Source organism: Triplophysa dalaica, chromosome 11 (genome assembly GCF_015846415.1).
Source record: "Triplophysa dalaica isolate WHDGS20190420 chromosome 11, ASM1584641v1, whole genome shotgun sequence".
Taxonomy (NCBI): Eukaryota; Metazoa; Chordata; class Actinopteri; order Cypriniformes; family Nemacheilidae; genus Triplophysa; species Triplophysa dalaica.
The window spans coordinates 4,460,488-4,476,489 of NC_079552.1; the positions used below are offsets into that span (position 1 = coordinate 4,460,488).

The following is a 16,002-nucleotide window of genomic DNA, read 5'->3' on the forward strand; positions in this document are numbered from 1 at the left end:
AAATGGTACAGAGAGTCAAAAGGTGTGAAAAAAAAGCTGGCTGAAATCTTGGTTAACATGAGTATCATTTTACACTGGCCCCAGCGACCATATTCACAGCATTGTACTACCAGGATTACCAAATACTTTGTGGGGTAAATTACACATTTCTGCCATCAGCTATGTGGACTGGCAGCAAGAGGGAAATTGGTATTTCCACAACTCTATAAATAGACTTCACATCCTACAGGCTGCACTCTGCCACACTCTGCTTTAACAGAGCACCAATTCAGACGCCCTCCGAAACAGGATGTGACTTTCCTTTTGCCCATACTGTGATTCTGTCTCATAGCCTAGGGTGCAGGTTTTATCATTTAAAGCGATTACTCACTGAAAAATCTTTGAGGGAAGGCATGGCCAAGTACTCTGTCTTAAACATCTTTACATGAAAAGCCAGTTATAGGAACAACCATCACATTTAATGTATTTAAAAAAATCTGTATTAAAAATTAGAGTATTTTAAACTGTAGTTGCAGCCATTCTTTTTGTTTCATAATAACAGTGCACATGAGGTTCATGTATAAACTATTTAATAACAAAAATCTTTTTTCAATCTCGATTTTCTTTTTAGATGAAACAGTCTGTTCATTGCTGGTTGTACAGTGTTTCTTTCCCTCACGTGAGCAACATCACAGAGAGGAATGTGTCTCTCAGCATTATATGGAGAGCTTGTGGTTAACAGTCCACATGTGCAGGCCTGCTCTCACTAAAGTTCTGCAGACATATCTCAGGAATTAGACGCCCACAAGAACTGATGAACTTATTAAGTCACAGGAAACAAAGCCAACAAAAGACACACTTGGAAGATGCTGTGAATGAGTCTTGATCCTATGTTTAAGATATTATCAAGTCTACGTACATTTCCATTATTTTAATCACTGTTTTCTGTACTACAGAACCTAACATTACATAAATGTTTTTGTTTTACTCACCGGTCTATTCTTGTAACATCAACTACTACGTTTCAGACACACCCCAAACAACATAATCCCAAAACCAACCATGGTTGGTTGATTTACATGTCGGTCAGACACTGTCTTCCTGTCTGTGGGTGGTTCATGGACACAATAAGCTACAATGTGGACCAAACTTTACACCGCAATTCAAAAGCTATATGTTAGACAAGTCACTAATTTAAAGTTAGTGAGAGAGAAAGAGCAGAAGAGAATGAGAGCGACAGGGGGAGAGAAACTGACTTTCAGACAGTTGAGCTCCTAAACGGCAGGAAGTGCAATAGTTTGTTTAAATACCCCTCGGCCAGCATGGAGAGATTTGGGTGTTGGTTAATGACAATTTCCCAAGGAACTCTACTGTTATAAAGAAGCATAATGCTCTGTTAAAGGGATAGTTCACCCAAAAATGAAATAGACATTTTATTACAATGTCAAAAGTACCCCAGAATTTTTTTTCTTGTCGATGGGGTCCAAAAACTGTTTGGTTATAAGCATTCTTCCAAATATCTTTCAGTGTTCCTCAGAACAAAGACATTTATACAAATTTGTAACGAATGGAAGGTGAGTAAATGATGAGAGACACATCTTGGCATTTTCTTAACAAATTTCATGGTGCATTCTGGGTTGTTTAAAACAGTATGGAAGTACATGCTGCAGTTCCCATATGCAACATTTCTTGTAATAGATTTTTCTTGTAAGTGTAACAATGATATTAATACTCACACATATCTTTCAGAAGGAGACAATGGAAAATAATTCTTAAGCAACATGAAAACATCATGCTGCTCATATAAATACACACACACACCCACACACTTCGTCATTTACAGACATTTGACATAATGACTTCCTGAATTAAGGAAGTCGTAAACAAGAGGGTCTATTTTTATTGAACATGTTTTTCTTCAGAAAAACAACTGTGAAACAGTACACACAAATGAAATGTCAGCTTTTCTTTTTTTATTGACTGTTTGCTAATAGTTACATATAATATTCGATTCTAAAATATTATTGTCAGACAACTGTTAAATGTGAAGTGATGTAATTTGTTCTTGTATTGTCAAATAGTAAAGCACATGTACACATGCTGTGTTGAGTGATTTTGAAAAAGGGCTGCTTTGTCGAAACTTTGATACGTTGTTTCATCAAGCAACAAACTGCTTTTTGGGTTGTCAGGTACTTTACAAACTTCACAATGGTTAGAAATATATAGATCTGAAGTAACAAAAACGTACAAATAACACAGACATTTTTGCACGACTGCACGTACAAAGCTCTTTAAATTACTGTATAAAAGGCCACAAACAAACAAACCTGAAAGCCTGAGGCAAGAGTTCTCTGCTTTAAGAGAAATGAAAATGTTTTCAGGTCTCCATAAGCTTGCCGAGTGCAACCAGAGTTAAGGCTCCTCGTCCCTCAGTAACAGGACGTCCTGAGGGTCTCTGAGGCGCTGCTGGCTTTTTACACGACGGTCTGCTCCCCTCGACATTTCCTACAGCAACCGTAGATGGCAGAGAGCAGGTAGACGCTGGCCGTGAGGCAGGCGAAGACTGAGGCAGTGAGGTAGACCTTGTACAAGCAGTGATGTTTGTAGAGCTCCAAGTTGCAGTAAGAGTTCTTTTCCGTTTTGTAGATCATGATCCCAACTGCAGACAGATACAGCGCCGTGGCCGCAATGTCATGTATCACGTTGCTTAACAACCAGCGGTCTCCTCCCACGATGGGAACAAGGTCTTGTTTGTCCAGCAGCGTAAGGATGAAAATGGCCAACGTTAGGAGCCAGAAGAACACAGCCACGAAAAGGACGAAGTGAATGGAGCCCTCATACTTGTTTGCCGCGATGGTGACCCAAAGCCCGGCTCCAAGCAGGATCTGAAGGACTCGTACAATCCCAACGAAGCTCTTGAGGAATTCCTGGAAACTTCTCCTCACCTGTGGCTGAGGGGGCATCTCCTCTTTGTTAAAGAAGTCTTCTGGTGGGTCTTTAGGGTGGGGGCTGTTTGCCTCAACAAACAGGAAGAAAAAGAAAACTGGAGGAGGGAAAGCAGTTGATGGGGGGGTTTAGATTTAAGATAACACTCTGAAATGTACAGAGAGTGACTCTTTAGCGGAGCTCCGGGGTTTTGAAATGACTTTTCTCTGCTTCTTCTCTTCCGTTTCCTATGTGGAAACTGCAGCGTTGTATCTCCCTCCCCCTCTTTTCCAGCAGAGAGCAAGAGGAGGAGGAGTGGAGGAGAAGGCTGGACTTATAGACAAACCCCCTCCTGCTCCTCTTCCATCACTGTGTCTCACTCATCTCAGCTGATATTAGAAATCTTGTGTGTGGTGTAATTTTTTTTTCTTAATTAACAGTTATGTTGCGCTTTCAATCAAAAACATTTGAACTTATTTAAAACAACATGCGTTTAGTTGAAATTCTAAGTGACATGAGAAATTAAGTTTATAACTACGATTAGAGAGGAAATTTAGAGTTTCAACAATAACTCTGCCCTGAAAAATAATCAGTGGAATAAACAACATGGCAGTTAAAAATCTATCTTCCTGTGGATCTAATTTTCCACTTAATAAGTCTCTTTATTTGTGTGGTAAAGGTAAATCTGAGAAAATCCATTTAAAGGACAGTTCATCCACAAATAAAATTTGTTTATGAATTACTTACTCTAGTTGTTCCAAATCTGTATAAATGTATTTGTTCTGATGAACACAGAGAACGATTTTTGAGAAGAATGCCTGTAACCAAACAGTTCTTGGTCACCATTGACTACCATAGTAGGAAAAATGAAATGACAATGCTAGTCAAAAGTGCACCAGAACTGTTTGATATCCTACATTCTTCAAAATATCTTTATCATTCTTCTAATTAATTATCAAGTTATTTTTCCTACTTTGGTAGTCAATGGGGTCCAAGAACTTTATGCATACAAGCATTCTGCAAAATATGGTGGCTTTTATGTCTATTATCAAAGGTATGTGGATGGGCAGGAAGGAAGACAGGAAACAATTGTCATGCTTCATTCACTAAAGAAATAAGACAAATAGAATATTTATGTATAAAATTTATAATAAGGACAAAGGAATAATGAATTAATCATTCAATTGTTATAACAATATAACAAATTTTTATAACAATTATAATAACAAATAGTGCACGTGAAATCCATATATAAATTATTTTATAACACATTTGTGGAAGAAAATTGTTTAACTGTCAAAAGCTGAAGTCAGACCACATCACCCAATGACCTCACTGATGTAGATATGTTTTAAAAAGAAATTGAGAGATAGTTCACCCAAAAACTAAAATTTGCTGTTTATGTTCTCTGCCACCCGAGACGTAGGACAATGAAAAATAAAGTAGATTTTTTGGTAAATCTGCAGCTCTCTGTGCTTCATATTACGGGAATATATGGTGTCCACATGTCTAAGAGTTCCTAAAGAACATAATTTAAAAAAAGCAGCTCTTGGCAACATGTTGACGTCTAATGGAGGGTATCTTTCGTTATTTTCATAAAGCTAAATGTCATATTGAATAATATTAGCCATTCTGTACAGCCTCAACACTCCCCTTATGCAGGTGGGGCTAAACGCACCAATTGTGGTATGCAATCTTCCACCAAATACTACAAGAAGAAGATCGCGATTGTGTGCAGTGGGGTACAGTATGGCTAATATTATTAAAAATTACGTTCAGTTTTATGAAAATATCGAACGATTCGCTTCACAAGACATAAACATGTTGCCAGGAGCCACTTTTTTGGAATTATATGCTTTGTGAACTCTTAGACAAGTGGAGTCCATAGACTCCCATAATATGAAGCACAGAGGGCTGCGGATTAACCAAAAATCTTCTTTATGGTTCTACTCAAGAAAAAATGTCACCTACGTCAAGGATGACCTGGGGGTGAGTAAATAAACAGCAAATCTAAATTTCGGGTGAATCTAGACTTTAATAAATCCATATCAGTTCTGCTTTGATATCTTCAACATTACTGGGAACTCTATTCATTGGATGTTGGAACAGGGATGTTGGAATTTGTTCCAATTGACCCTTCGCCAAGCCATGCCCGAAAACTGCCATAGGCCAATCGTGGTTCAGCAACCATAACTAGGCGCGGGAGGTCTGTCAAGCTTTCGAGCGAGTGAAACATGCCGAAGCGTTGTGCGTATGGATTGTGTAAATCTGATAGCCAGTATCCTAAAAGTTTTGACGGGGTGGTGGAATTTTTTCCCTTCCCAAAACTTAAAACCCAATGGGAGTAATGCCAGACGTGGATCAAGCAGTGTGGAAGGCCTCATTCACAACTAAATGTCAACAGGATTAAGAAAATATTTGAACTTAAAATAAGATGATTAAAGGCAAGACGGAAATTTGTTTGTGTTGTTGATGATGTATGGCTCAGCTCAGCATCTCAGGCTCTTGCCAGGTCCAAGGCGTAGATTAGACCCACGACGTGTGAGCAGTAGCCTGGCGCGCTAAAAATATAAGCGGGAGAATGTTATCATTGCAAAATGGTCAGGTTTATGTCTTGTGTTAATACCACAAGATTTATGGATAAACTGTTTGATTTAGAATTATTAGATTATTTTCACAAATTTCACTTCCCCTGTTGTTCATGAACAAAGCTTTTCCTCAATTTGTGTGTTTCACATTTGAATGGTCAGCGTACGAGGCGGCTGCTGCTTGCTCTAGGACCAATAGGCTTTAGCTTCAATTTTGATTAAATTATTTTGTTATCGGTTGCATATTATGTTGCATATATTATTTCCCAAAGGTACTCAGTGGGGTTAAGATCTGGGCTTTGTGGAGACCAGTCAAGTTGTTTCTCACAACACTCACTAAACCACTTTTATGAACCTCGCTTTGTGGGCAGCATTCTAAAATTTGAATAAAAAATGACCCAGCTTTAAGTGCACAAAAGTTTAGCGGCATCTAGCGGTGAGGTTGCAAATGACAACTAACGGCCCTCTTCACCCCTCCCTTTCAAAGCACTACGAAGCCAAATCCTAGTCTTGGCCTGCATAATATGTTACATGGTTTTAATCAGTTAATGACATCCATGTGTTTCTGTCAACACATGTCCGCTTTCACCCCCCTCGACTTTCCCAAGAGGAATTCACAGTGCTTCATGTTTGGCCCGAAGTTCTGTTGAATGATTATCTGGTCAGATGTAATTCATTGTATATTGGCAACCAATCTGTGTCCATCTGTGATACTTAAAAAGGGTGTGGTGATGTTTTTAAAGAGATAGTTCACCCAAAAAGGCTATTATTTTATCGTTTAAACACTCTCAGGTCATTCCAAACTTGTACGACTTTATTTGTATTACAAAACACGATGAGAAGATATTTTGTAAAACATTGGTAACCAAACAACGGGGGTTACATTTGACTTCAATTGAACAGTATGAACACAAAACCACAGAGACATTTCTCAAAATATATTCCTTCGTGTTCCACTGAAAAAAATAATCATACACCCCTAAACAACATAAAATCAAAACCAACCATGGTTGGTCGATTTACATGTCGGTCAGACACTGTCTTCCTGTCTGTGGGTGGTTCATGGACACAATAATCTGCAATGTGGACCAAACTTTACACCGCAAGTCAAAAGCTATATGTTTAGACTATGTCACTGATTTAAAGTTAGTGAGAGAGAAAGAGCAGAAGAGAATGAGAGAGACAGAGAGAGAGAGACTGACTGCTTCAGACAGCTGAGCTCCTAAACGGCAGGAAATGTCTTTAAATTCAATATTTTGTTTAAATTATTATTTTATGTATTCAATTAGAAATTTGGGTGTTGGTTAATTACCATTTCCCAAGGAACTCTACTATTTCTACTATGGGGTCCAAGAACTGTTTGGTTATAAGCATTTTTCCAAAAAAAGACATTTACACAGATTTGGAACAATTTGAAGGTGAGTAAATCATGAGAGAATTTTCATTTTTGGGTGAACTGTCCCTTTAAACCTGACATTAAAATGTGAATAGAGCCTCAGAATAAAGTGCCTTAGAAAATAGGGTCAATGCTGTAGTTCTGCAATAAAAGATATTTACTTATTTCATAAAAAGTATTTATAAATTGGTATTTATGTATACAGTAGTGGCAAATAAGTGTAAACAAATCCAACCATTAAAATTATGTTACATTTTCTCCTCTTAAAACTGCCCACTCTTTACCTAACGCTTTGCACATTCTGGGCATTTTCTCAACAAATTTCATGGTGCATTCTGGGTTGTTTACAACAGTATAAATACATGCCACAGTTCCCATATGGCACATTTCTTTTAATACATTCTTCTTGTACGTGTAACAATGATGTTAAAACTCCAATCGATCTTTCAGAAGGAGACAATGGAAAAAAAATGTTCAGCAACATGAAAAAAAATTATGCTGCTCATATAAATACACACACACACCCACACACTTCGTCATTTAACGACATTTGACATGATGACTTCCTGAGCGAAAGGAAGTCGTAAACAAGAGGGTCTATTTTTATTGAACAAGTACACACAAATGAAATGTCACATTTTCTTTATTTTGATTGACTGTTTGCTAATAGTTACATATAACATTTGATTCTAAAATGTGATGGTCAGACAACTGTTAAATATTTCATCAATATTTTTTTTTTTATAAGATGATCGACTCAACAATACATGTGAAGTGATGTAATTTGTTCTTGTATTGTCAAACAGTAAAACACGTGTACACATGCTGTTTTGAGGGATTTCGAAAAAGCACTGCTTTGTCATATCAAAACGTTAAAAAATGCTACAAATTTGATATGTTGTTTCGTCAAGGAACGAACTGCTTTTTGGATTGTCAAGTGCTTTACAAACTTTACGATGGCAACAAAAACGTACAAAAAACACAGACGTTTATGCCCGACTGCACTGATACAAAGCTCTTTAAATTACTGTATAAAAGGCCACAAACAAACAAACCTGAAAGCCTGAGGCAAGAGTTCTCTGCTTTAAGAGAAATGAAAATGTTTTCAGGTCTCCATAAGCTTGCCGAGTGCAACCAGAGTTAAGGCTCCTCGTCCCTCAGTAACAGGACGTCCTGAGGGTCTCTGAGGCGCTGCTGGCTTTTTACACGACGGTCTGCTCCCCTCGACATTTCCTACAGCAACCGTAGATGGCAGAGAGCAGGTAGACGCTGGCCGTGAGGCAGGCGAAGACTGAGGCAGTGAGGTAGACCTTGTACAAGCAGTGATGTTTGTAGAGCTCCAAGTTGCAGTAAGAGTTCTTTTCCGTTTTGTAGATCATGATCCCAACTGCAGACAGATACAGCGCCGTGGCCGCAATGTCATGTATCACGTTGCTTAACAACCAGCGGTCTCCTCCCACGATGGGAACAAGGTCTTGTTTGTCCAGCAGCGTAAGGATGAAAATGGCCAACGTTAGGAGCCAGAAGAACACAGCCACGAAAAGGACGAAGTGAATGGAGCCCTCATACTTGTTGGCCGCGATGGTGACCCAAAGCCCGGCTCCAAGCAGGATCTGAAGGACTCGTACAATCCCAACGAAGCTCTTGAGGAATTCCTGGAAACTTCTCCTCACCTGTGGCTGAGGGGGCATCTCCTCTTTGTTAAAGAAGTCTTCTGGTGGGTCTTTAGGGTGGGGGCTGTTTGCCTCAACAAACAGGAAGAAAAAGAAAACTGGAGGAGGGAAAGCAGTTGATGGGGGGGTTTAGATTTAAGATAACACTCTGAAATGTACAGAGAGTGACTCTTTAGCGGAGCTCCGGGGTTTTGAAATGACTTTTCTCTGCTTCTTCTCTTCCGTTTCCTATGTGGAAACTGCAGCGTTGTATCTCCCTCCCCCTCTTTTCCAGCAGAGAGCAAGAGGAGGAGGAGTGGAGGAGAAGGCTGGACTTATAGACAAACCCCCTCCTGCTCCTCGTCCGTCACAGAGTTTCCTGTAAAAAAATGTTTCTTAATTAACAGTTCTGTTTCGCTTTCAAGCTAAAACAATTGAACTTATTTAAAACAACATTCGTTTAGTTGAAAATCTAAGTGACATGAGAAATTAAGTCTATAACTAAAATAAGAGAAAAATTAGCGCTAAAATGTAATTTGTTGTTTATTTATTATTGTTTTCATGCAGAATATAGACTGGCAAATATCAACACAACATACCACAATGCCCATTGTTACAACTTACCCCACAGTGTGTCAATCTCAGCACATTATTATGTCTTTTTAGAAACCAACTTATAAGCCTGCCCTGAAAATGAATCAGTGGAATAAACAACAAATGACAGTAAAAAACATTTCTGTGGTTCATATTGTGTACTCGGCCAAAACGGAATTTCGTCAATAAGTCTCTTTATTTGTGTGTTAATGGTAAATCACAGAAAATCCATAAACACACATTAAAGGGACTGCCATGAATTACTTACTCTAGTTGTTCCAAATCTGTATAAATGTCTTTGTTCTGAAAGATATTTGGAAGAATGCTTGTAACTGAACAGTTCTTGGCCACCATTGACTAAGAAATATTTCTATTGTAGTCAAAAGTGCCCCAGAACTGTTTGATTCCCTATATCTTCAAAATATCTTATTTTGTGTTCAACAGAACAAAAAAAATAAGTATCAAGTAATTGTTCCTACTATGGTGGTCAATGGGGTCCAAGAACTGTGTGGATAGAAGCATTCTTCAAAATATCTTCTCTGTGTTCATAAGATCAAAGAAATGTAAACAGAAAGGAACAACTCAAAGGTGAGCAAACAATGACAGAATTTTTATTTTTGGGTGAACTATCCCAACCCTCACCATATTTGGACATTAGATATAACCTTATGTGCACTCAGTAAATGAGTGTGACAGAAGCAGGAATTCGAAGCACTTCGGTCTCTGCTAAACTAAACAGTCTTATCACTGCTGGTATGTGTTGTCCATGAAATTAATGTTTTTCATTCTTTCACGGTTCATGACCAGTCTGACAGCTGAGATCAGGGGCTGGATACCGTGACATCAATAAATACAGTATACCCATAAAACTACGTGGCTATACAGTTGACCGCCCCTTTAAAGATTCTGGCCACACAGTAACCTAGTGGGCAGGGTTGGTTTTAGATTCTTATTGTGATTTATCTCTCATTTCCTTTAGGGAGCAAAATGTAACTGCAGCTATGTTGCTGTGCCCTTCCAGAAGGATCAGAAAGCATTTCATTGAGAATATCACATAACTTTCATTTGTAGTACAACGTTCAGAAATAAAGTGTATAAAGCTTAAACTGGATGAATGTATGGAATAGATATGGAGCACACTTTATTTAGTCTAAATGAACAGTGAACATGATGAAAAGAAACGTATGAAAAAGAAAACTGGTCTTTGAGAATTGTTTTAGTCGAGTTAACTATTTGAATGTTCTCCAAAATATGGACAGCCTCGAAAATCTTGGAACACAACATTACAATGACGTAATTTAAACAGCAATCAAATAATAATCAGAATCCTGGCACGTCTACAAAATATAGATTTCACATATTGTCAAATACTGTTGGAGGAACTGACCAAATCTGGGTCTTTCCAACATTGTATAATATCCAAGCAATGAGAAGATTCATAGTTTAATATCTTTAGTATGAGTATGACTAAGATGTCATTATATATATAGGCTACTGTATATGCGTGTCAGATAAAGGTCACATGACGAAATGCTCACTCTAAAAAGCTCAAAGAAATAATTTAATTTAAGACTTTTACATTTTCTTCCTTAAAATGTGTTAAATTGGCGGTGTTAGTCTTCTGCCACTAGATGGCAGTATAAGCACATGTAGATCTGACTACATCGTTTTGTTGATTGGACGAGAGCTACAATATAATTTCCAGAGCAAAAGAAAATCTAGGCGAGTAAACATTTTTAGATGATAATTGCATAGATAAGTATACAGCACAGAACACTCGTATTTAGTATACTGAACATTCAAATTCAGTAGGTATACTGTAGTATGCAGCTGTTTGTCTGAAGTCTCTGTTCCTGGCTAGAATAAAGGGCGAAAAAATTCATACAAATGTTAAAAATCTGTACAGGGATAATGTCCTCTAGTGAACCAGAAAATGTGCAAGTGTAGACAATAAAAAATTCTTCTGTATTTAATTTTTTTCAGTTGCAATTTAGAAAACAAATTCAACATGCTTTGATGCTGCAGATACAATATTTATTTAAAAATATGTCAGTTCAGCACACTACAATAACCATCTGTAATGCTCATGTTTATTAGGGGCCTTACATTATTAATAACTTTCTTTGAACTTTGTTACAAGCATATCCCTTCATGTATCTTGAGGGCTGTGTGTGTCTGATTATGAAAAATGGTGAATGCGATGGGACTCTAAACTTCAAAGTGATCCTCTGGAAAAGCCATTAAACTTTTTCTCTGCAGAACAGCCGCTGATCTCGGATGCTTCTGTCACTTTACCGAGGATTGGAGAGTATAGACCCCATCAGGTGCTCTTTCTCTGTCTCATTCTTACTGTCTCTCCCTTCTGGTGATAGAAGTCTATATTTATCCTGAGAGGGAAAAAGATGAGGAAGCAGAGACTCCAGGAGGCCCTCTGAGCTGAATAAATCCCTCCGGTAACTTCATGCCAGTGTCATAAACTCATACGCTCTATTACTTGTGATACTAGGCCATGTGCATTGTGTGGGAGCAATTTATCAAAACAGGGAATGAGAAGACTGCCAAGTCCAAATAAGCATCTGTGGATTTATGTATAGGCGTTTTGCTGGCTGGGGAAAAGGATTACACGTGTGCATAAACATGCAAACCAGCACACACCCGCACAAAAAAAACACTCACACACGTGCACAGCAAAATCTGTGGGACAGCTTGGAGGAAGTGAAATGAGAAGGAGACATAAGACATCTTGAGTGTACCTTATACTGTACTATGAGCCATGCAGAGACACTTTGGGTTACTAGCTGTGTTACCATAGCAACACTGGTACACCGTTAAGATGGCAAGAACCAGGACATCACAGGAAACAGATTAAGTGATTTAGTCAAAGTCATTTCCAAGTATGAAATTTGATATGATGTTTGGCCTTCACATAGAAACAATGCAACACAGAAGGAACAATAACCCCCCTGCTGACTGTACTGATGGCTTTCATCTCTATCAGTGGGACATTCTGGATTCAGATGGCATCCCATGAAAGCACAACCGCAATGTTTTAAATCACCAGCCAAAATACTTTTTTAAGAGGGCTACTACAAAGTACTGTCTATGACGTTTTGGAGAGGAATTATTTAAATGAGCAAAAAAATCTGTTATAATTGTGAGGGTCCTTATAATAGTGAAATACTGTACGACAAACTTGCGAGGACATTACATAAACGATTTGTTGAATTTTGTTGTAGGCTATACTCATTTGTGACCCTGGATCACAAAACCAGTCTTAAGTATCACAGGAACATTATTAGTAAAAGACAAAAATACATTGTATGGGTCAAAATTATTGATTTTACTTTTATGGCAAAATTCATTAGGATATTAAGTAAAGATCATATTCCATGAAGATATTTTGTAAATTTCCTACCTTAAATATAAAAAACTTTATTTTTGCGAGTGGATGGCCTGCCACAGTGCCCTTAACAACTTCAAAGGCAATTTTCTCAATATTTTGATTTTTTGCACTCTCAGATTCTGGAGTTTTAAACGGTTGTATCTCAGACCGATATTGTCATATTCTAACAACTCATACATCAAGTTTATATATTAAGATTATGTAAAACTCTTAATTTCGAAAAATTGACCCATAAGACTGATTTTGTTGTCCAGGTTCACATTTCATTTAATAAACAATTTCTTGAATGGGTCCCGTATCGGTAGCATTTGAAGACACCGTATTGTACATTGACATCTAGCGGTTGAGCTTGGTATTGAAGTCTAAATTCAAAATATCCCTTGCGAAAATTTACCATGGTTTTACTTAAATTAAAATTGAACAATCTTGGTTTACTACAGTTAAAAGTAAATCATTAAAAACGGGTAACTTTAGTAAAAAAATGGTTATCGCAAAATAACCAGATTTGTGATATTTTATGAACCGTGACGTTTTTATCTCGTTAGCATTATTGACCAGCATGTAAACAATTGTGACCCTGTGAAAACCCAGACTAAAGACTCATAATCTAGCATTAGTTTCAGTAAGATTTTAATCTTTAAAATGGCATTATTCAGTCAATCTTGGAGATTATGTTGTTATATATTTTCACAGAATTTTCTTTCTGTGGGATGAATTTGTGTAGAAAACAGTAAAAATACATTTGCTGGGTTTTCACAAGCAGGTTCACATTTAGCAATGAACAACGTGAAATTATTTAAAGATAGAAGTAGTTCTGGTATGAATGGCATGGAAAAGCTAATTTAGTAAGTAACTTTGTGTTCTGGTTATCATGAGAGCATTTTAATTGTTAAATAACATTTGTTGTTAGCGGCTTTTTATTTACCAATATTAATTAACAGACTTGATAAGTGGATGTCAAAATATAAAACAAACGGCCTAAAACATTTGATATATTTTACATAAATATATGGGCCATATTGATTAAATATTTATTATTTTCAAAAAACGTGATGTCTGGACCCCCTTTTGGAAGAAAAAATAAAGACTGGACCTCTTTGAACTTGAATTCGTTTCCAAATCAATGCAACAGCTGTTTTACACATCCACATCCACTCATTTCGCAGTGAAAAACACAAGCCACGCCCAATAGTTTTGTGTCAGAATGCGGATGTAAAAACTATCGCAACTTCCGGTTCGCGGGGACTTTAAGATGAAACCTTCTATAAAAATCAGAGCCCCAATGTAAAGATAGCCTATATTTTCACACAAATGTGTCGTAAAGTACGTATGTTTATTGTATCACACAATTCTGATAACACAATTAAATCATTTTCTTTTCACAGAGCACAGTCCATCTCTCCTCAGCACCAAACACATCAAACAAGAGCACATAATATACATTACTGAATGTAAAGTGCTGTCTGTGAAATTGGAAAATGTGAGCATTTGGACACACAGAGCTCGGGTCTCGGATCAGGGAGTCCAATTATCCACCTTTCTTCCTTTCCCATCTGGAAGCAGGTATGCAAAACAGAGATTTGTGACTTTCCACCGCTTAATGGATGTTAAAATCAGTCAAATCAAAGGGATCTTATTATATGGCATAATACATTTGCATCACTCATTATAGGATTAACTTTATTAACTTTGTTTAACATTTTTTACCATGTTTTCAATTCATTCTGCAGACTTCCTCCATATCTGTTCAGAGAGTGTGGAAAAGGCTATGGATGGTCACTCCTGGTGATGAGATCCTTAAGCAAGAAATACAGAAGAAGGTCAGTTTGACATAACTGTGAGATGTTTCCAAAACTTATGGTCTCCACAGGCGAACAAAAGACAAGTGAGACATGCAAATCCCTTGAGAAATATTTTCGCAAAGAACCCGCTGTGGCTTTCTTTCTCTCTTAATCGCGCGTCATCTGCTGCGTTTGGCTTGTTGTTGTTGAATCCCAACAGGGGGAATTTGGTGGTGCAGTATTTCTTCTCTCTTCTACTGTCATAAAATGTACTAATTGACCGCCTGGACACCCAGCCAAACAGCAACTTCCATAATCAACACATCAAGTTCAATACATCCTACACACACATTTACCTTGAAAAGCCTCAAATGCATACTATAGATATGATCTAACCTACAGATTGAGTGCGCCGTCTGGCATCCAGCTGTCCCAAGGGCGGTGTCCTGCTAAGCTAAGGAGGTTCGGTCACTTTGACTTGATCGGCGGTTTTATTCAGGTTCAGATAATAAGTATATTTGTAATTACTTCAGACTGAGACTTGTTAAAAGAGATCACCATAGAGAATGGCTTTGCTTATATAACAAATCATAAAAAGTAATCACAAAAACATAACAACGTAAAGTCTTCACCACGAGGTTCGGCCTGGAACAATGACGAGAGTCTCTTTTTATAGTGTCCCACTGATACAGAGGGGCTATGTGGCAGTGTGTAGACTCCTTGTTTGGACTTACAAAAAACACTTCATCAAAACTGTGCTATACATTGTTTTTCCTACCTAAGCACAAACAATTCGCTGAGTGCGCAACACATCTTGCAACCGCAATGGAGATATCATCTTGGAGAACCATTAACACCTGACCTATGTTGCTATACAAAGCATAACACCTCAAAGTAAACTTTCCACCTCTCGATTAAAACGACTCTAATGTGTGCGAAAGTTTTACATATCGGTCTGGGGCTTTAAGCATTGGCTATATGGAGTTGCTATAAAATTATAATTAGTATCGACAGCCAGCGCTGATTCTTCAATCAGTGACAAAGAGTCAACCTTGGCTGTGGCATCCAGGTGGATGCTGCACATTGGAGATGCCCCCTTACCATGTAAAAGCGCTTTGAGTGCCCAGCCAGAAAAGCGCTATATAAATGTAATGAGGCAATTAATTAATTATTTCTAAGTTAGAACAAATGTTACTAGTTATTAAATTATCTCCTCAATGGCATCATTAACTTCTTATAGATCCATTCTTGTTTACGACTCAACTTTATCATTTGTGTAACTTTAGAAATTATATCATCCAAAGATGGCTGTTGCTTGGTCTTCCTCTCTTCTTTGATCCTCATTTTCTCTCGTTTTTTTCTGGAGAACTTGGACGATTAAATCACGCATGTCATAGTTGATGGGTTCATGGTGAAAGGACATTTCATTTTTTTAGTTCTAGTAGGTGCATTATACACAACACTACTTCTGTGAAAGCCACATTCCACTTGTTCTTCGTGATGGATAGCAAGTTTTAAAATTGAACTCCTGTTATTTTCAGAGTACTGTAATTATAGCTTGCTTCATATGTTGCTTCAGAGCTGAAAGCGGGTTTTCTGGTTTTTGGACTCGAGGGCCAGTTGAGAGCCCATCAGCACACAGCATCTTTGGTAACATGGCAACAAGGATAGCTGCTGTGCTGAC

At 37.8% G+C, this 16,002-nt stretch overlaps 3 protein-coding genes across 5 annotated transcripts in view; 1 reads left to right on the top strand and 2 right to left on the bottom strand.

The window, feature by feature from the left end:
- Nucleotides 1–1,930: 1,930 nt before the first annotated feature.
- On the bottom strand, nucleotides 1,931–3,272 carry LOC130431452 (MARVEL domain-containing protein 1). Its single transcript, XM_056760484.1, has one exon. The coding sequence runs from the start codon at nucleotides 2,940–2,942 to the stop codon at nucleotides 2,454–2,456; it is 489 nt and encodes a 162-aa protein (XP_056616462.1). The 5' UTR covers nucleotides 2,943–3,272; the 3' UTR covers nucleotides 1,931–2,453.
- A 4,330-nt stretch (nucleotides 3,273–7,602) lies between these two features.
- Nucleotides 7,603–8,892, bottom strand: LOC130431451 (MARVEL domain-containing protein 1). The gene has a single exon (XM_056760483.1). The coding sequence runs from the start codon at nucleotides 8,577–8,579 to the stop codon at nucleotides 8,091–8,093; it is 489 nt and encodes a 162-aa protein (XP_056616461.1). The 5' UTR covers nucleotides 8,580–8,892; the 3' UTR covers nucleotides 7,603–8,090.
- Nucleotides 8,893–13,760: 4,868 nt separating this feature from the next.
- Nucleotides 13,761–16,002, top strand: part of slc35f3b (solute carrier family 35 member F3b) — a 48,839-nt gene continuing 46,597 nt past the window's right edge. For 2 of the 3 annotated variants that reach the window (XM_056760477.1, XM_056760479.1), the window contains exons 1-3: nucleotides 13,761–13,821; nucleotides 13,923–14,100; nucleotides 14,268–14,357. In XM_056760477.1, the coding sequence (XP_056616455.1) occupies nucleotides 14,326–14,357 (32 nt within the window). In that variant the 5' untranslated portion in view covers nucleotides 13,761–13,821; nucleotides 13,923–14,100; nucleotides 14,268–14,325. Of the gene's footprint in view, nucleotides 13,822–13,922; nucleotides 14,101–14,267; nucleotides 14,358–16,002 lie in introns of those variants that run through there. The other variant, XM_056760478.1, reaches the window with a different exon arrangement.